The sequence below is a fragment of the Pleurodeles waltl genome, chromosome 6 (assembly GCF_031143425.1).
Source record: "Pleurodeles waltl isolate 20211129_DDA chromosome 6, aPleWal1.hap1.20221129, whole genome shotgun sequence".
NCBI classification, from domain to species: Eukaryota; Metazoa; Chordata; class Amphibia; order Caudata; family Salamandridae; genus Pleurodeles; species Pleurodeles waltl.
This window is the reverse complement of record NC_090445.1, coordinates 1,546,992,944-1,547,007,057: the sequence shown is the minus strand read 5'-3', so window position 1 is coordinate 1,547,007,057 and position 14,114 is coordinate 1,546,992,944. Positions and strand designations below refer to the sequence as shown.

General features: G+C 44.0%; 1 protein-coding gene across 1 annotated transcript in view; it reads right to left on the bottom strand.

Annotated features, from left to right (window-relative positions):
* Positions 1–12,491, bottom strand: part of LOC138301096 (centromere protein S-like) — a 75,010-nt gene extending 62,519 nt beyond the window's left edge. The window contains exon 1 of the mRNA XM_069241198.1: positions 12,362–12,491. Within this exon, the coding sequence (XP_069097299.1) occupies positions 12,362–12,394 (33 nt within the window). The 5' untranslated portion in view covers positions 12,395–12,491. The remainder of the gene's footprint in view (positions 1–12,361) is intronic.
* Between the last annotated feature and the right edge of the window lie 1,623 nt (positions 12,492–14,114).

Sequence of the window (14,114 nt, the reverse complement as noted above, 5' to 3'; positions counted from 1 at the left end):
AAGATCGCCACTTTCCTGATCACATTCCTCCCACACCCAAAAAAGACTTTCCCGCTAAGAAATGTAGAGTCTGTGCCCGATGAGGTGTCTGGAGGGAGACTCATTTGTACTGCCCAGATTGTCATTCTAAGCCCGGCTGTGTGTGACCGGCTGTTTCAGAAATTACCACACCCAAGAGAATTATTGGCAACTACTGTGAGCGTAAACTGTCTGTTCTCTATTGTTTTATATTTCATGTTCAGTTTCACATTTTACATTACTGTCATGTATTTAGTTAGAGCTTTTGTGTTTGTAGTTTTGTATTTACTTATAATTAGTTAGTGTTTTGGCAGTGTGTGTGGCGTGGCACTTGGCTGGCGGTGTGTTCGTTAAGTGGTGCTTGGCTGGTGGTGGGTGCGTGGAGTGGCGCTTGGCTGGCAGTGTAAATAGTGACTTGCTGTTGGCCACTACAACACACTGCTAACAAGATGCCAGCCCCCAGACTCCATCTGCTGGTGTGATTGCTGTGTCAGGCATGTGGGTGTATGAAAGTGATGAGCCCTTGAATGGCGCTGTCTGTTGATATGAGTATTGTAATGTGCTGAGCCTGCGGCTGGCGGTGTGAATGGTCTTGTGCTTGTCAGGCATGAAAGGTGTGTGAATAGACTGTAAAGCGGTTGGTGCCTTGATGTGGCTTTACAGCTCACAAGCTGCAAGTCACTAGTTCAGTTTTGGGGCTTTTCGGTTATTAACAGTGCATTTCATTTTTGTGAAATCTCTTGTTAATAAAATTTGATCTATTGAACCATCACTCACCCTTGTGCCAAATCCAACCAGTATGTGTGGTAAAATAAAAAAAAATGAAAAAACCTGCTCCGCTGTAATCAGGCATTGAAGCACACCCGTGACATGCTAGATGTCTCGGGTAGGACCCCAATGATGAAGCATGCCACCATCTAGGTTGGTGGGCGAAGGGTCTTTATCATAACCTAAGGGCATTTCTTTTCACAATTTGAATGTTTGGAACATCGCAGAAGTAAGAGTCTTGGTAGTGTGCTTACTTCTTCTCTAGGGGAAAAGTACCAACTCTAGATAAGTTTGAAAACAAGACACTAGATTGAGTACAGGATGGTGTGCCTCTTGTGGGTCCAAACAATTTTCTTGGCCACAATGCCCTGTAAACTTTAGAATGTGACTAAAATCACACATTTTTCTTGCATTTCTGTACAATATTCTCCCAGAAGCAACAATAAACCAGAAACGTATGCCACCCACTGTTCCCCTCGGTCTCCTGATGAAAATGCTACCTCATTTGTGTGGGTGTGCCAAGTGCCCACGACAGGGAAGGGGCCAAAACACAACGTGGACACATCAAAATGATCTATTGCAGAGCTAGTAGTTTTTGCTGGGTGGGGGGGGGGGAGAATAGGGGTGCACCTGCGTTTTTGGTCCCGGATGTAGCAGTCATCTAGGGAAACCTACCACACTCAGAGTTTTTTTTTACAATAGACATCCGGTGAAGTCCACGGAGGCGTGGCTTGTGTGAATACCCCAACATTTTCTTAACCAGACTCCTCTGCAAACCTCAAAATTTGTTTGACAAAAACACATTTTCCTCACTTTTCTCTGTAGAATCACCACGCTAGCACAAATTACCTACCACCCAGCGTTCCCCTCAGTCTCCCAAGTAAAACAATACCTCACTTGTGTGGGCCCCCAAAGCAGAGTCAGCCTAAAAATGTATTTAAAAAAAACAAATTGTGGTTATCAACTCGCTGTGCTGTCTCCTCATTCTCTACACGTTTTTTGCCGTTCCCTGTTGCAGGCACCTGGGCCTCCGAAACAATGGAGGTATCATTTTTTTAACAGCAGACCGAGGGGAGCATTGAATGGTAGGGAATTTGTACCAGTGCAGTGATCCTACAAAGGAAAGTGAAGAATTCTTTTTTTTTTGTAGCTTTGCAAGGGATTTTGTGTAAGAAATTGTTGGGGGATCCACGCAAGCCACACCACCCTGGACTCCACTGGGTGGATCATTTTCAAACATTTCTGGGTTTGATCTGTTTCCCTATAAGGCTGTCAAGCCCAGGACCAAAAACGCAGGTGCCCTGCTCTTGCAAGGACCGGTAGTTTTGTAATAGATAATTGTGTTGTGTCCATGTTGTGTTTTGGACCCTTCCCTGTTGTGGGGATTAGGCCTACCCACACAAGTGAGGTAACATTTGTATTGGGCGATCTGGGAATGCTGGGTGGAAGGAAGTTTGTGGTTCCCCTCAGATTCCAGAACTTTCCATCACCAAAATGTGAGGATAAAGTTTTTTTTTGCCACATTTTGAGATTTGCAAAGGATTCTGGGTAACAGAACCAGTTGAGAGCCCCATAAGCCACCCCATTCTGGATTTCCCTGGGTGTCTAGTTTTCAAAAATGTGTGGGTGGTTTCCCAAAATGCCGGTTGAACCAGAGGCCCAAATCCACAGCTAAGCACTTTCCAAAAAACACGTCCGGTTTTAATGTAAAAATGTGATGTGTCCATGTTGCGTTTTGGGGCATTTCCTTTTGAGAGAACTAGGCCTACCCACACAAGTGAGGTGCCATTTTTATCGGGAGACTTGGGAGAATGCTGGATGGAAAGACGTTTGTGGCTCCTCTTAGACTCCAGAACTCTGCAGCACTGAAATGTGATGGGAAAGTCTTTTTTTCCCAATTGCTGAAGTTTGCAAAAGGTCTGTAGGTGCCAGAACTTAGTTAGAGCCTCACAAGTCATCCCATTCTGGACTGCCCTATATGTCTAGTTTTCAAAAGATTTATAGGTTTGCTAGGTTTCCCTAGGTGCCGGTTGAGCAACAGGCCAAAATCCACAGCTAGGCACTTTGGAAAAAACATGTGCGTTTTCTTTGAGAAAATGTGCTGTGTCCACATTGTGTTTTGGGGCATTTCCAGTTGCGGGCACTAGGCCTATCCACACAAGTAAAATACCAATTTTATCAGGAGACTTGGGAGAATGCAGGGTGGAAGGAAATTTGTGGCTCCCTTAAAATTTCAGAACTTTCCATCACCAAAACGAAATGTGAGGAAAAGGTGTTTGTTTTGCATCAGTTTGAAGTTTGCAAAGGATTCTGGGTAACAGAACCTGATGAGACCCCCACAAATCACTGCATCCTGGATTCCCCAAGGTTCTGTTTTTCACAAATACACAGGTTTGCTAGGTTTCTGCAGGTGCCGGCTGAGCTAGAAGCCGAATTCCACAGCTAGGCACTTTACTGTTGCAGGCAATAAGACTACCCACACAAGTGAGGTACCATTTTTATCTGGAGACTTGGGGAAACACAGAATAGGAGGACAAGTGTTATTGCCCCATGTCTTTCTATACATTTTTTTCCTTCCAAATGTAAGACAGTGTGTAGGAAAGAAGTCTATTTTAGAAATGCCCTGTAATTCACACGCTAGTATGGGGACCCCCAAATTGAGAGATGTGCAAATAACCACTGCTTCTCAACACTTTATCTGGTGCCAATTTAGGAAATACGAAGGTTTCCTTGATACCTATTTTTCACTCTTTATATTTTACCAAATGAATTGCTGTATGCCCGGTATACAATGAAAACACATTGCAAAGTGCAGCTCATTTATTGACTCTGGGTACCTATAGTTCTTGGTAAACCTACAAGCCCTATATATCCCTGCAACCAGACGAGTCAAACAGACGTACCGGTATATTGCTTTCAAAAATCTACAACAGATGGAAAAAGTTATAGAAGAAAACGTGGACAGAAATTGATTTTTATTTTACCTCAATTTCAATTTTTTTTTTTTTAGCTTTTACTTTCTGTAGGAAAGCCTTGAAGGATATGCACAAATGAGCCCTTGCTGAATTTAGAATTTTGTCTACTTTTCAGAAATGTTTAGCTGTCAGGGATCCAGCATTGGTTTCACACCCATTTCTGTCACCAGCTGGAAAGGTGCTGAAAGCACAAAAAAATAGTAAAAACGGGTATGTCCCAGTAAAATGCCAAAATTGTGGTTTTCTGATTCAAGTCTGCCTGTTCCTGAAAGCTGGGAAGATGGTGCCTTTAGCATCGCAAACCCTTTGGTGATGCCATTTTCAGGGGAAAAAACACATGTTCTTCTGCAGCAGTTTTTTCCCCCCCAAAAATGAAATTTTAGTTTTATTTTGGCTAATTTCTTAGTATCCTCCAGGGGAACCCACAAACTCTGTGTACCTTTAGAATCCCTAGAATGTTGGAAAAAAGGACGCAAATTTGGCGTGGATAGCTTATGTGAACACAAAGTTATGAGGGCCTAATTGCGAACTACCTCAAATAGCCCAAAAAAAAAGCTCGCCACCCAAGGGGGAAAAGGCCTGGCAGCAAAGGGGTTAATGGGAGGCAGGCAAAATGCTGCCTCTCTATTTTGTATGCTATACTGGACTAAGGAAGAGGCGTGGTTCAAAGACTCATGGGTTATGTAGTATGTTTTACTCCTTTTTCATTGGCTGCTATGTTTGAGTAGTAAAGATTGAGAAGCATAACGCTTGCCTAACTGTCCTTAATAAAATCTTAAATTCTATGTCAGGACTGGAGGCTTCGGATTATGCTTTTCTCTCTCTTTACTGAAAAACTCAGCAGCCAATGAAATTCAGTAAAACAAAAGAACTACATTTCCCATAAACTCAGTATTTCGTGTCCACCAATCACAATCAACCTGTCCATATAACTGGCTCACGCAGCATAGTCCTTCCTTTTTCTTTGCTGCTGCAGCCAAGAGATAAGTGTATTCCTTTTGCACTGTATCGTTCATAGTATTTGTTTTTAGGTATTCCGGCACAGCGTGGAGTGGGAGCGGGCTCAAAGCATGCTGTGGTGCATTTCCGGCGCAGCACGCCCTTTCCTTAATTGGTTTTCAACAAGTTGAGGGGCTCGGCATTTGCCGAGGGGCGCGAGCGCGTCTAGCTTAGGAGTCGTTCTGACTCCTAGACCGTGGCGCGCGCTAGAGGACAAGTCCTCTTTTTATTTCCATGCGCGCGAATGCGCACTCCTCGCTCCTGCTGTTCGGAGAGAACGAGGTGTGTGCTGCGCGTCAGGAGTCAGAGAAGAAGCAATTTTTAGCTCGTTTCTCCTCTCAGATGAATTTTGGAGCTCTGGAACACCCGACGGGGGGAATTTACGGTGTCAGCTTTGCTGAGGGGATAAGCAGGAGCTCCCTCCACATCTTAATAATTGCTGTGCTAAGAAAATAATAATACAAACATTATATAAAAAAAATTATATATAAGTCAATTACATATTGACCAAATTTCCTGCTGGGAAATATAATCCCTCCCCGTGATCTCCTCCATTTCCTCTGTTGTCATGGCGTACTACGCCAGAGAGGATGATTTCTATCAGGACCAACCTGATTTTTCTGACGATCATATGGAGGAAAGACTAGTGCAGTGGTTCCCAAACTGGGCGCCGCGGCACCCCGGTGCGCCATTAGAAGTTGCCAAGGGCGCCACGTGCATTTTGGAAACATGACAGGAACAATTTAAAAGATTTATGTGCAGTTTATAAATTATCTCTTAGGACGAGGTAAACAGTCTTTTGCGGCGAGTAACTAATTTGGCATTTCATGTGGGGGAATTACACAATCAGAGCCTTCGCTTCTAAGGCGTTGCAAGGAGTGCAGCAATTGCGAAGACAGCAGTGTGATCAGGCCATGTTCATTGAAGTGCGCACATCCAACAGTGCGCACATCCGACGTGTTTCCCTGAAGTTCCTTGTCGAATTTAGGAAAATCAGGTAAGTATTATTATAATAATTAGGAGAATCTAGAGTGAGAGATAGGGCAGGACAGGACCGGAGATTTCAGGAATGCTCAGAAAATTCTCCTAACCAGCACAGGTGTGGTAATTAAATGGGGCTCCTCTTATCCTGCACTTCATCTAGGCGGCTTTGATAACAGTGTTTACAGAGTCTTATAAACGACAGAATTATTTACAATGATCCAGTTTCTGCTTCACAAAACCATTCCTCTGGGAGCCCCCGTCCGAAAAACAGGAAAATAGTTTATTTGGAATGAACCGAGTTAATTTGCTAGGAGAAGTCAGGGTCAAGTTGCGTGCACTCCACGGCCTTGCAGGGGAGATTTATGATGCACCATTGATGTTATAGAAAATTCTTAATTTTTGTAGCATGTCGCTAAATACAATCACATTTACATATTTACATTTTTATTACTGAATGGTTTGCGCCCAAAAAAGAGACAGTAGTATGAACTTTTATGTAACGGGGCTATTTTTACTGATTTTAAGTATAACTACTGGAGCACATGATCTGTTTCCATGCCTCTGCATTTATTTTGTTGAACTACAAAAAACAGAAATGAGTTATTTCAGTGTCGGCCAATCTGGTTGGTCATGACGCCCTTTTCTCATTATAAAGCACACCTTTCCTTTTTTCCCCATTTGTGTTTAAAAAATGCTATTTAAATTGTCCAAAATAAATTATAGGCCGACAGTCCTCCCTTACTTGCATGCCCAAATCAGATTACTTACTGAGTCTTGCTGCCAAGGAAAGGCAATTTTCGTTGGGAGGCCAGAAAAACGGCTATGGGAGGTACAGACCGAGTGGAACTTGGAAAGCACAGTTTTCAAAAGCTGAAGGCTTTGAAATAATTTAGAAACTGCAGAGTGTGAGTGTGAACGACAGTGCTTAATTTGTAAATAAAAATGTGCTGGTGCCCAAAGCCCTCCTCTTAAACATGTGGCTGCTGCAATAAATGTGGGAAAATGGAATACTGAGGCAGTGTAATCCTGAAGCCATCTCAAGCCTCTTCAATGATTTTAAAGCCACTCCCTGCCCCTTCAGCTCACTCTTGCAGCTTTCTGTTTTCTCCCATTGTGACATTATTTTGTTTTTCTCTTTTCCTCAGTCTTTCCCATATGTGTCTTATGTGTCTTTTGCTCACAGTAAATGCTTGAGGCAGAAAAATAAGTGACGGCCCTCAAAAATAAGTGCTGGTGCTGTGCACCGGAAACAAGCACAAATTAAGCACTGATGAATGATCAAGTACTGTTGCTAATTCATGGAAACATTTTTGGCCCTTAATATTGTATTGTTTCTGACTTAACTGAATTGAAAAAAATTCTTAAAGTAAACAACTTATATTTTTATTTTGTTACCAATACCTTCGTCGTCTTCATCCCAATTATTTGGAGGGAGAAAAATTGAAGTTCTCCCGAGGCTGGGCTTACATCGCCTACCCGAATAAAAGTGACATAATGGGGAGCCGCGGGCAATGGCCAATAAAGGTGAAGGGAGCCGCGTGTCGAAAAAGTTTGGGAACCACTGGACTAGTGGAAGCCCTGGGCTACCATGTCCAGGACTCCGTAAATCAGGCTCTTATTAATGCGATTAAGCCCTTTGCTCAGCCTTTAAGAAGATTTGGGCAGCGCGAACTGAGGGGTCGCCCTCTATTAGAAGCTGGTTCGCAACCCGACCAAATACCTGATCTGGCTTTGTCCCAGGGAGCCTTAAAGAGACCTTTATCGTCAGTTGACATACTAGCAAATATGGCCGCCTCAGTGATGCAAGATCACGGCTATGATGTTTATTCGTCACTAGACACGTCAGAAGGTAGCAGAGAAACCTCTACTAAGCCAGACGGCCTTTCTTCCTCTGATCAGTCCCCCACTTCAGATCAGGATCAAGAAGATCCCAAACCATCAGGAAAGCGCAAACGCAAATCGCATAACGCGCAGGAGCGTAGTTCCTCCTACCGCAACCTCTCATTTGATCCGGAAAATATGATCCACCCCAGGTCCACTGAATGGCTTCCATGTGAAGAAGTAGCTCAATATGTACAAGATCATATCCGCAACGGGTTTGACTGGGAAGTTAGGAACACCCTACGGTCGGAATGCCCCCGCCCCTCCCTCCAGGGCAAGGGAACAGAGACTCTAGACCTTGATCCAAACATGGCGACTTTTATGCAAAAGTTTTCTAAAGACCCTAAGAAAGCTCTGGATCGTGCCTGGAAGAATTGTCAGGACAGGCTTCTGGATATTTATGGCCCCATCACGAAAATCCTTGAATTGGCTGTCCAAGCCAAAGAGTCTGAATCTTCTCTTGATCCGCAAACAATTTTAGAGTGGGCTCAACGAGCAATCTGTCTATTGGGAAATGCGAATTGCGCCATGTCTACGGAGCGCAGACGCTCCTTTCTCATGAGAATTGATCCGAAATTGGCAGATTTGGCCCCCAACGACGCAGGCCCGGCAGCGAATGGCTTACTTTTCGGTGACAAATTTGTGAAAGACCTGGGGAAATATGTGGCCACCTTCTCCGCTTTGGATAAAGTTCAATCCTCCATGAGGGAAATGTTTAATAGGGGCCTTTTTGGCAGGGCTGGACGCTTTAGAGGCCGAGCGCCAGGCCGTGGCTTCAATCAGGCCTCAGGCAGTTACAACCAGCAAGGATACTATTCCAGGTCAGGTTTCTACCCATCCTGAGCCCGCAGAGGCCGCGGTTACCGTAACAGAGGCAGCGCCACCTCCGTCGAAGGGCCCTCCACAGGTGAGAATTATTCCCTTTTCAGAGGTTTTCTTGGGAGGGAGATTGAGGGATCATTTAAGGGCATGGGAACGGATATCTCAAGATCCGTGGATTCTTCAGACGGTTCAAGGTTACAAGATAGAGTTTTATGCCCCGCCTCATCAGGCGAATTTTTCTTGTCCCCTTGTTTTTTCACAAACAGACGGTCATTTCATAGACGTCGAGATTGCACGATTACTCCAAAAACACGCCATTTGCCGTTCCGTGCCACACCCAAAAGGGTTTGTAAGTTCGATCTTCCTGATTCAGAAAAAAGGAGGTGGCTCTCGGTTAGTTCTCAACCTAAGGGAATTCAATTCCTGGGTGGTCTACCGACACTTCAAAATGGAAGGCATCCATCTATTAAGAGACCTTCTATTAGAGGGGGATTTTCTAGTATGGTTAGACCTAAAGGACGCTTATCTTTCGGTTCCCATCTTTGCACCTCATCGACGGTTCCTCCAATTCTGTTGGAGGGAGATTTGGTACGAATTCTCAGTCCTTCCCTTTGGGCTTTCTTCTGCCCCTTGGTGTTTTACCAAACTGTTAAGACCAGTAGTTCAACTACTCAGAGAAAGGATTCCTTATCAACTTGGACAAATCAGTGTTAACCCCGTCCAAGGTTGTAGAATTCTTAGGGTTTCAGGTGGACTCCGTCAAAGCACAATTGTTCTTACCTCTTGCGAAGAGAAAATCCCTCAAGAAAGAATTGAGGAGAGCCCTTGCCACTCAGACTATATCATTGAAGACCCTAGCACGCCTGGTAGGTCTTTTAGCTTCTTCAATACAAGCAATCTTCCCAGGGCCTCTCCATTATCGAGCCTTACAGCGCTTGAAGATTCTTCATCTCTGCATAGGTCTTTCGTATGCAGAGCAGATTGTTCTGTCGGACGAAGCCAAGTCAGAAATCAATTGGTGGCTAGAACGCATGGATGCCTGGAATGGCAGAGCCATCTTTGCTTCGAGTCCGGAAATAATTATCGAGTCGGATGCCAGCCGGTGGGGCTGGGGAGCCCACTGCAGCTCTGTTCAGACAGGGGGTTGTTGGTCCCAAGACGAACTATCCCTCCACATCAATTGCCTAGAACTGCTGCGGGAGCATTTGCTATTCGATCCCTATCTCCACAACAGGGGAAATGTTGTATTCTTCTCCGGATGGACAACATTTCAGCAGTTCAATACATCAACCATCTGGGCGGGACCAGGTCCCGGGTACTAGTAGAGATTGCGAAGGAGTTTTGGCAATAATGTCTTCTCCATCACATATCAGTGACAGCAGAATACATTCCTGGATGAGTGAATCTCGTTGCGGACTGGAATTCTCGATTCCTCAGGGATGGCAGCGACTGGAGGCTGGATCCTCTGATATTCAACAAGTTGAACTCTCTTTGGGGTCCTTGTAGGATAGATCTCTTTGCCTCCAGACTCAACTCTCAACTGACATGTTTCTTCAGTTGGAGACCGGACCCTTTGGCGGCCGGGACGGATGCATTTCTCGTCTTGGGAGTCAAGGATACTTTATGCGTTTCCCCCATTCATCATGATTCAGAGAGTACTCTCTCAGGTGAGGAGACAGAGGGCAGAATTGATTTTAGTGACGCCCAATTTGAAAGCTCAGCCTTGGTTCCCTTTGGCAATGTTGATGCCTTGCACTCTCCCTGTAGCGATTCCGCAGGACCCTCGACTATTGTTAGATCCGGTGGGATCTCCACATGCTCTGATGTGGAAGGAACAATTAAGCCTCATGGCGTTGAGAATTTCCGGAGACGATGGCAGGTGCCGGGAGTTTTGGACAACGCAATGTTCTTCTTATCACAATCTTGGGCTCCTTCCACTCATAAGCGATATCAATCCGCCTGGAAAAGATGGGTGGGTTGGTGCAATCAACGAGGTATTGATCCCGTGGGGTCCTCCATTGTTATGATTGTTTTCTATCGGAACTTGCGTCGCATGGCCTAGCTTATAGAACCATTAACAATTTCAGATCAGCGATCTCAGCGGGTCATCCCCATACAGAAAGTAAACCAACTGGGGAACACCCGTTAGTATGTAAGCTACTGCAAGGGATTCGCATGGTGGCCCCTCCTCAACCTAAATACTCTTCCCTGTGGGACGTAGATATTGTTTTAAGGTACCTGAAGTCATAGCCATGTAATGAGGACCTTTCATGCAAAGAGCTTTCAGCGAAGTTGACTATTTTGCTATGTTTATTATCATGTCGCAGAGTGTCTGATGTGCGAGCTCTGGATTTAGCAGATAGAGTATTTACTCCTTCGGGAGTCTCATTTACTATTTCTAATCGGACTAAGACCTGTTCTAGAAGTGTTTCATACCCAGCTTTTCCTCATCACCAAAAGCTATGTATTGTAAAATGTTTGAAAGCCCATGAGGAACGTACTAGAGAAGTACGTAAAAATTCAGGGTCAGTTGTTGATTTCCTTACAAAAACCTTTTGGGCCTGTTTCAGCGGCGACGTTAGCACGTTGTGTCCGTTGGATCCTGCAAGAAGCAGGCATTGATGTTTCTCAATTTGGGGCACATTCTGTCAGGGGAGCGATGGCATAGAAGTCATTCTCGAATGGTTCTCATTTAGAGGACATTATGAGGGCGGCAGATTGGTCATCGGACTCTACTTTTAAAGTATTTTATCACAAACCAATTGTTGATGTGGTGTCAAATGTCGTAAATCAGCTTTGAACTAAGCATAATCCAAAGCCTTCGGTCCTGACATAGAATAAAAAAAATTCTAGCTATCGCGTCAAGAATTTTCAATTCTATTAAGGACATGGAGGCGAGGATTATCCCTCCCATGAAAAAAAATATCTGTAATATTTCTTGTCTGATGAATAAAAAAGTTTATTGCAATATTTTGACTATACAATTTTGACATTCCCTCCCCATAATGATGTAAACGAAGTATTCAGTTCTATGAATATTATCATGGCTTATTCTTTTTCCTATGTTCGGAAGTCAAGGGCGTTGGATCAAGTTGGACCTCCTTATTTTGGTCAGTTGAAGTCGTAAAAGTCTGAGTGGGCGGTGTTCTATCGTCAAGACGCGGTGATATCCCAAGAGAAGACGTTGAGGTTAAGGTCAAGAGTGTTCCAGTTCGGTTTCTTGTTATCTGAAGGTTTTATTGCAAAGAAAGAGGAAGGACTATGCTGCATGAACCAGTTATATGGACAGGTTGATTGTGAATGGTGGACACGAAATACTGAGTTTATGGGAAATGTAGTTCTTTTGTTTTACTGAATTTCATTTGCTGCTGAGTTTTGCAGTAAAGAGAGAGAAAAGCATAATCCCCGCCTCCGTGTCCTTAATAGAATTGAAAATTCTTGACGCAATAGCTAGATTTTTTAAAATTCTTGTTGCAAAGCTAAAAACTTTTCTTTCCATCGTCTGCTGCGTGATCTCAGGAATGAAACCAAAAAAACAGTTTTGAGCTCAAACAGATGAAACGTTACTAAAATTGCAGCAACGCGTGTTGCTGCGCCCTGTAAAGTCATTTGCAAAGGCTGCCTGGTAGCCTTTTAGTTGCTTATTACTATATGTGTGTTTTAAACTAGTACTACTGAAGTGGAACATTTGCCCAAACAGTATTAGTAACAAAAACATTGGAAAATAATGAAATGCGCTGCATAATTTGATTTTTCTTGCAGCATAATTTAGCCAACACTGCCACATAATTTTGTTATTCCCTGGCGCATGGTTCCAGCGGCTCTGGTTTAAGGATTTTATAAAGTCAGCCCTCACTACCTCTGCCTTTTGACATAAAGTTACCACCCATCGCCCCTCCCACACAACGCCTCACCTGAGTATATGAGTGCTGCTCCTCCCCCTCCATTACGACGTTGGAAATGTTCCTTCTCCAGCTGTTTGAATCACCCGCTCCAAGAGCGCGAAGTATTCTTAGAGAATGTGTACGACGCTCGAACACGCAGGCGCTCTGAAGGGGCGGGGCGTGAAGTCTTGGTCTTCCAGTTGCAGAGCCTGTACCGTTGCATGACTGTGCAGGGGAGGGGGGGTGTAGTCAGTTCCGGTCCTTCGTGCGCGTGTATCCAGAGGCGGGAACCAAAAAAGACAGCCAAGTGGGAGCCTGCTGATTTGTTTTTCTCATTTAGAGGCGGAGCTATTGCGTGATTCTTAGGGGTGGGAACTCTACGAATAGCCACTGTGGTTGCAGGAACTATGACTTTAGGGCTGCGAGGCTAGGGGGCGGGACTAAGGCGGTACTTAGTTGAATAAAAATCGTTCACAAAGGTGGGCGCAAGTCCAGTGACATCTACCTCCTGTCTTTCCTTGTGGCGTGGTGTTGCTGGGCTATGAATGTATAACCTGGTGTGGTACGTTGGGGTTACAATGATACTAAAGAACATATGCAGCCAAAACCTATTTCTCTGGTGTACTACAGCAACCATGGCAGTTTGCGGCAAATAACAGCAACACGCTTGGCCCTCAGTTCTCTTTGTGTGGACGTAGGGTTTCATTTGCAGGCGAGGGACAAGCTGAGATTCAGAGGCTGGTTGGGGAGTCAAAAATGAACAGTGATAGCTGCGCCATAGAGGATCCAAGAGTCTGGTTTGGCTCTAAGAGCCCGTGACCACGCCGAACCCTTAAAATAGCATCTAAATCATGCAAACTAACATTGTATAAAACATTATAATGTATCTTCCAAATTTTAAAAAAGTGTGCATCTTTAACGCACGGAAGGGTTTTACCTTAGTACATCAGATTATATTGCTTTAGTCAGCGCTGTTCATAAAAATATAGTTTTTAACCATGAATTTAGAAACATTCCTTTTCTGACGCCGAAGCCATTAGTGAAGTATGAGGCAACTTAGTTGTTGTGTCCCATACATGTAGGGTTGCCACCAGGACAGTTTTCTACTGGCACTGATGGCATTTTAATGTCCCAGCAGAGTACAAAAATACACAAAATCACTGGCATTTTCAGCCCTTTTGTGTTGATACTCCAAATAGCAAATATAAATAGAAAACACATATACAGTCATGTCAACTTACAAATACATCTTGCCGTGGGAGACGGGGGCATGCCTTTCAGGAGGGTTTGGGACTTTATGCTAAGGTCCACCTGCCTCCCGTGCCCTCCCCAGTGGCACAGTGTGAGTTGGCAGGTCTGCTTCTAAATGTGTTCTAAATCGAAAGCACTTCCAAATGTGTTCTAGGGCTGATGTAGCAATCCCTGACTAATAATTAGAAAAGTTATGTTATAAATGGATACATTCGATGTTTTTTTAAATCCTATTTAGTGTTATGTCTAATCAATTGCAGACTCTTAAAAATACAACAAATGGCTTGTATTTTTTCCCCTTTAAAAGGTGGCAACCTTACTTACACGTGGCCTAGATTCTTCTTATATATGGAGCAACAGTGTAGTCTTTTAAATAAAAACAAAAAGTTTTTGTACAGCACGCATCCTGACTGCACACATTTGAGGGTGCTTTAATATGTCATCACAACGAAAAATGAAGCACTGCAAATGTATATATTTACTTAGGATTTGGCCAAGTAGGGAAGCTAGGTTTCACATTATACAATTCAGC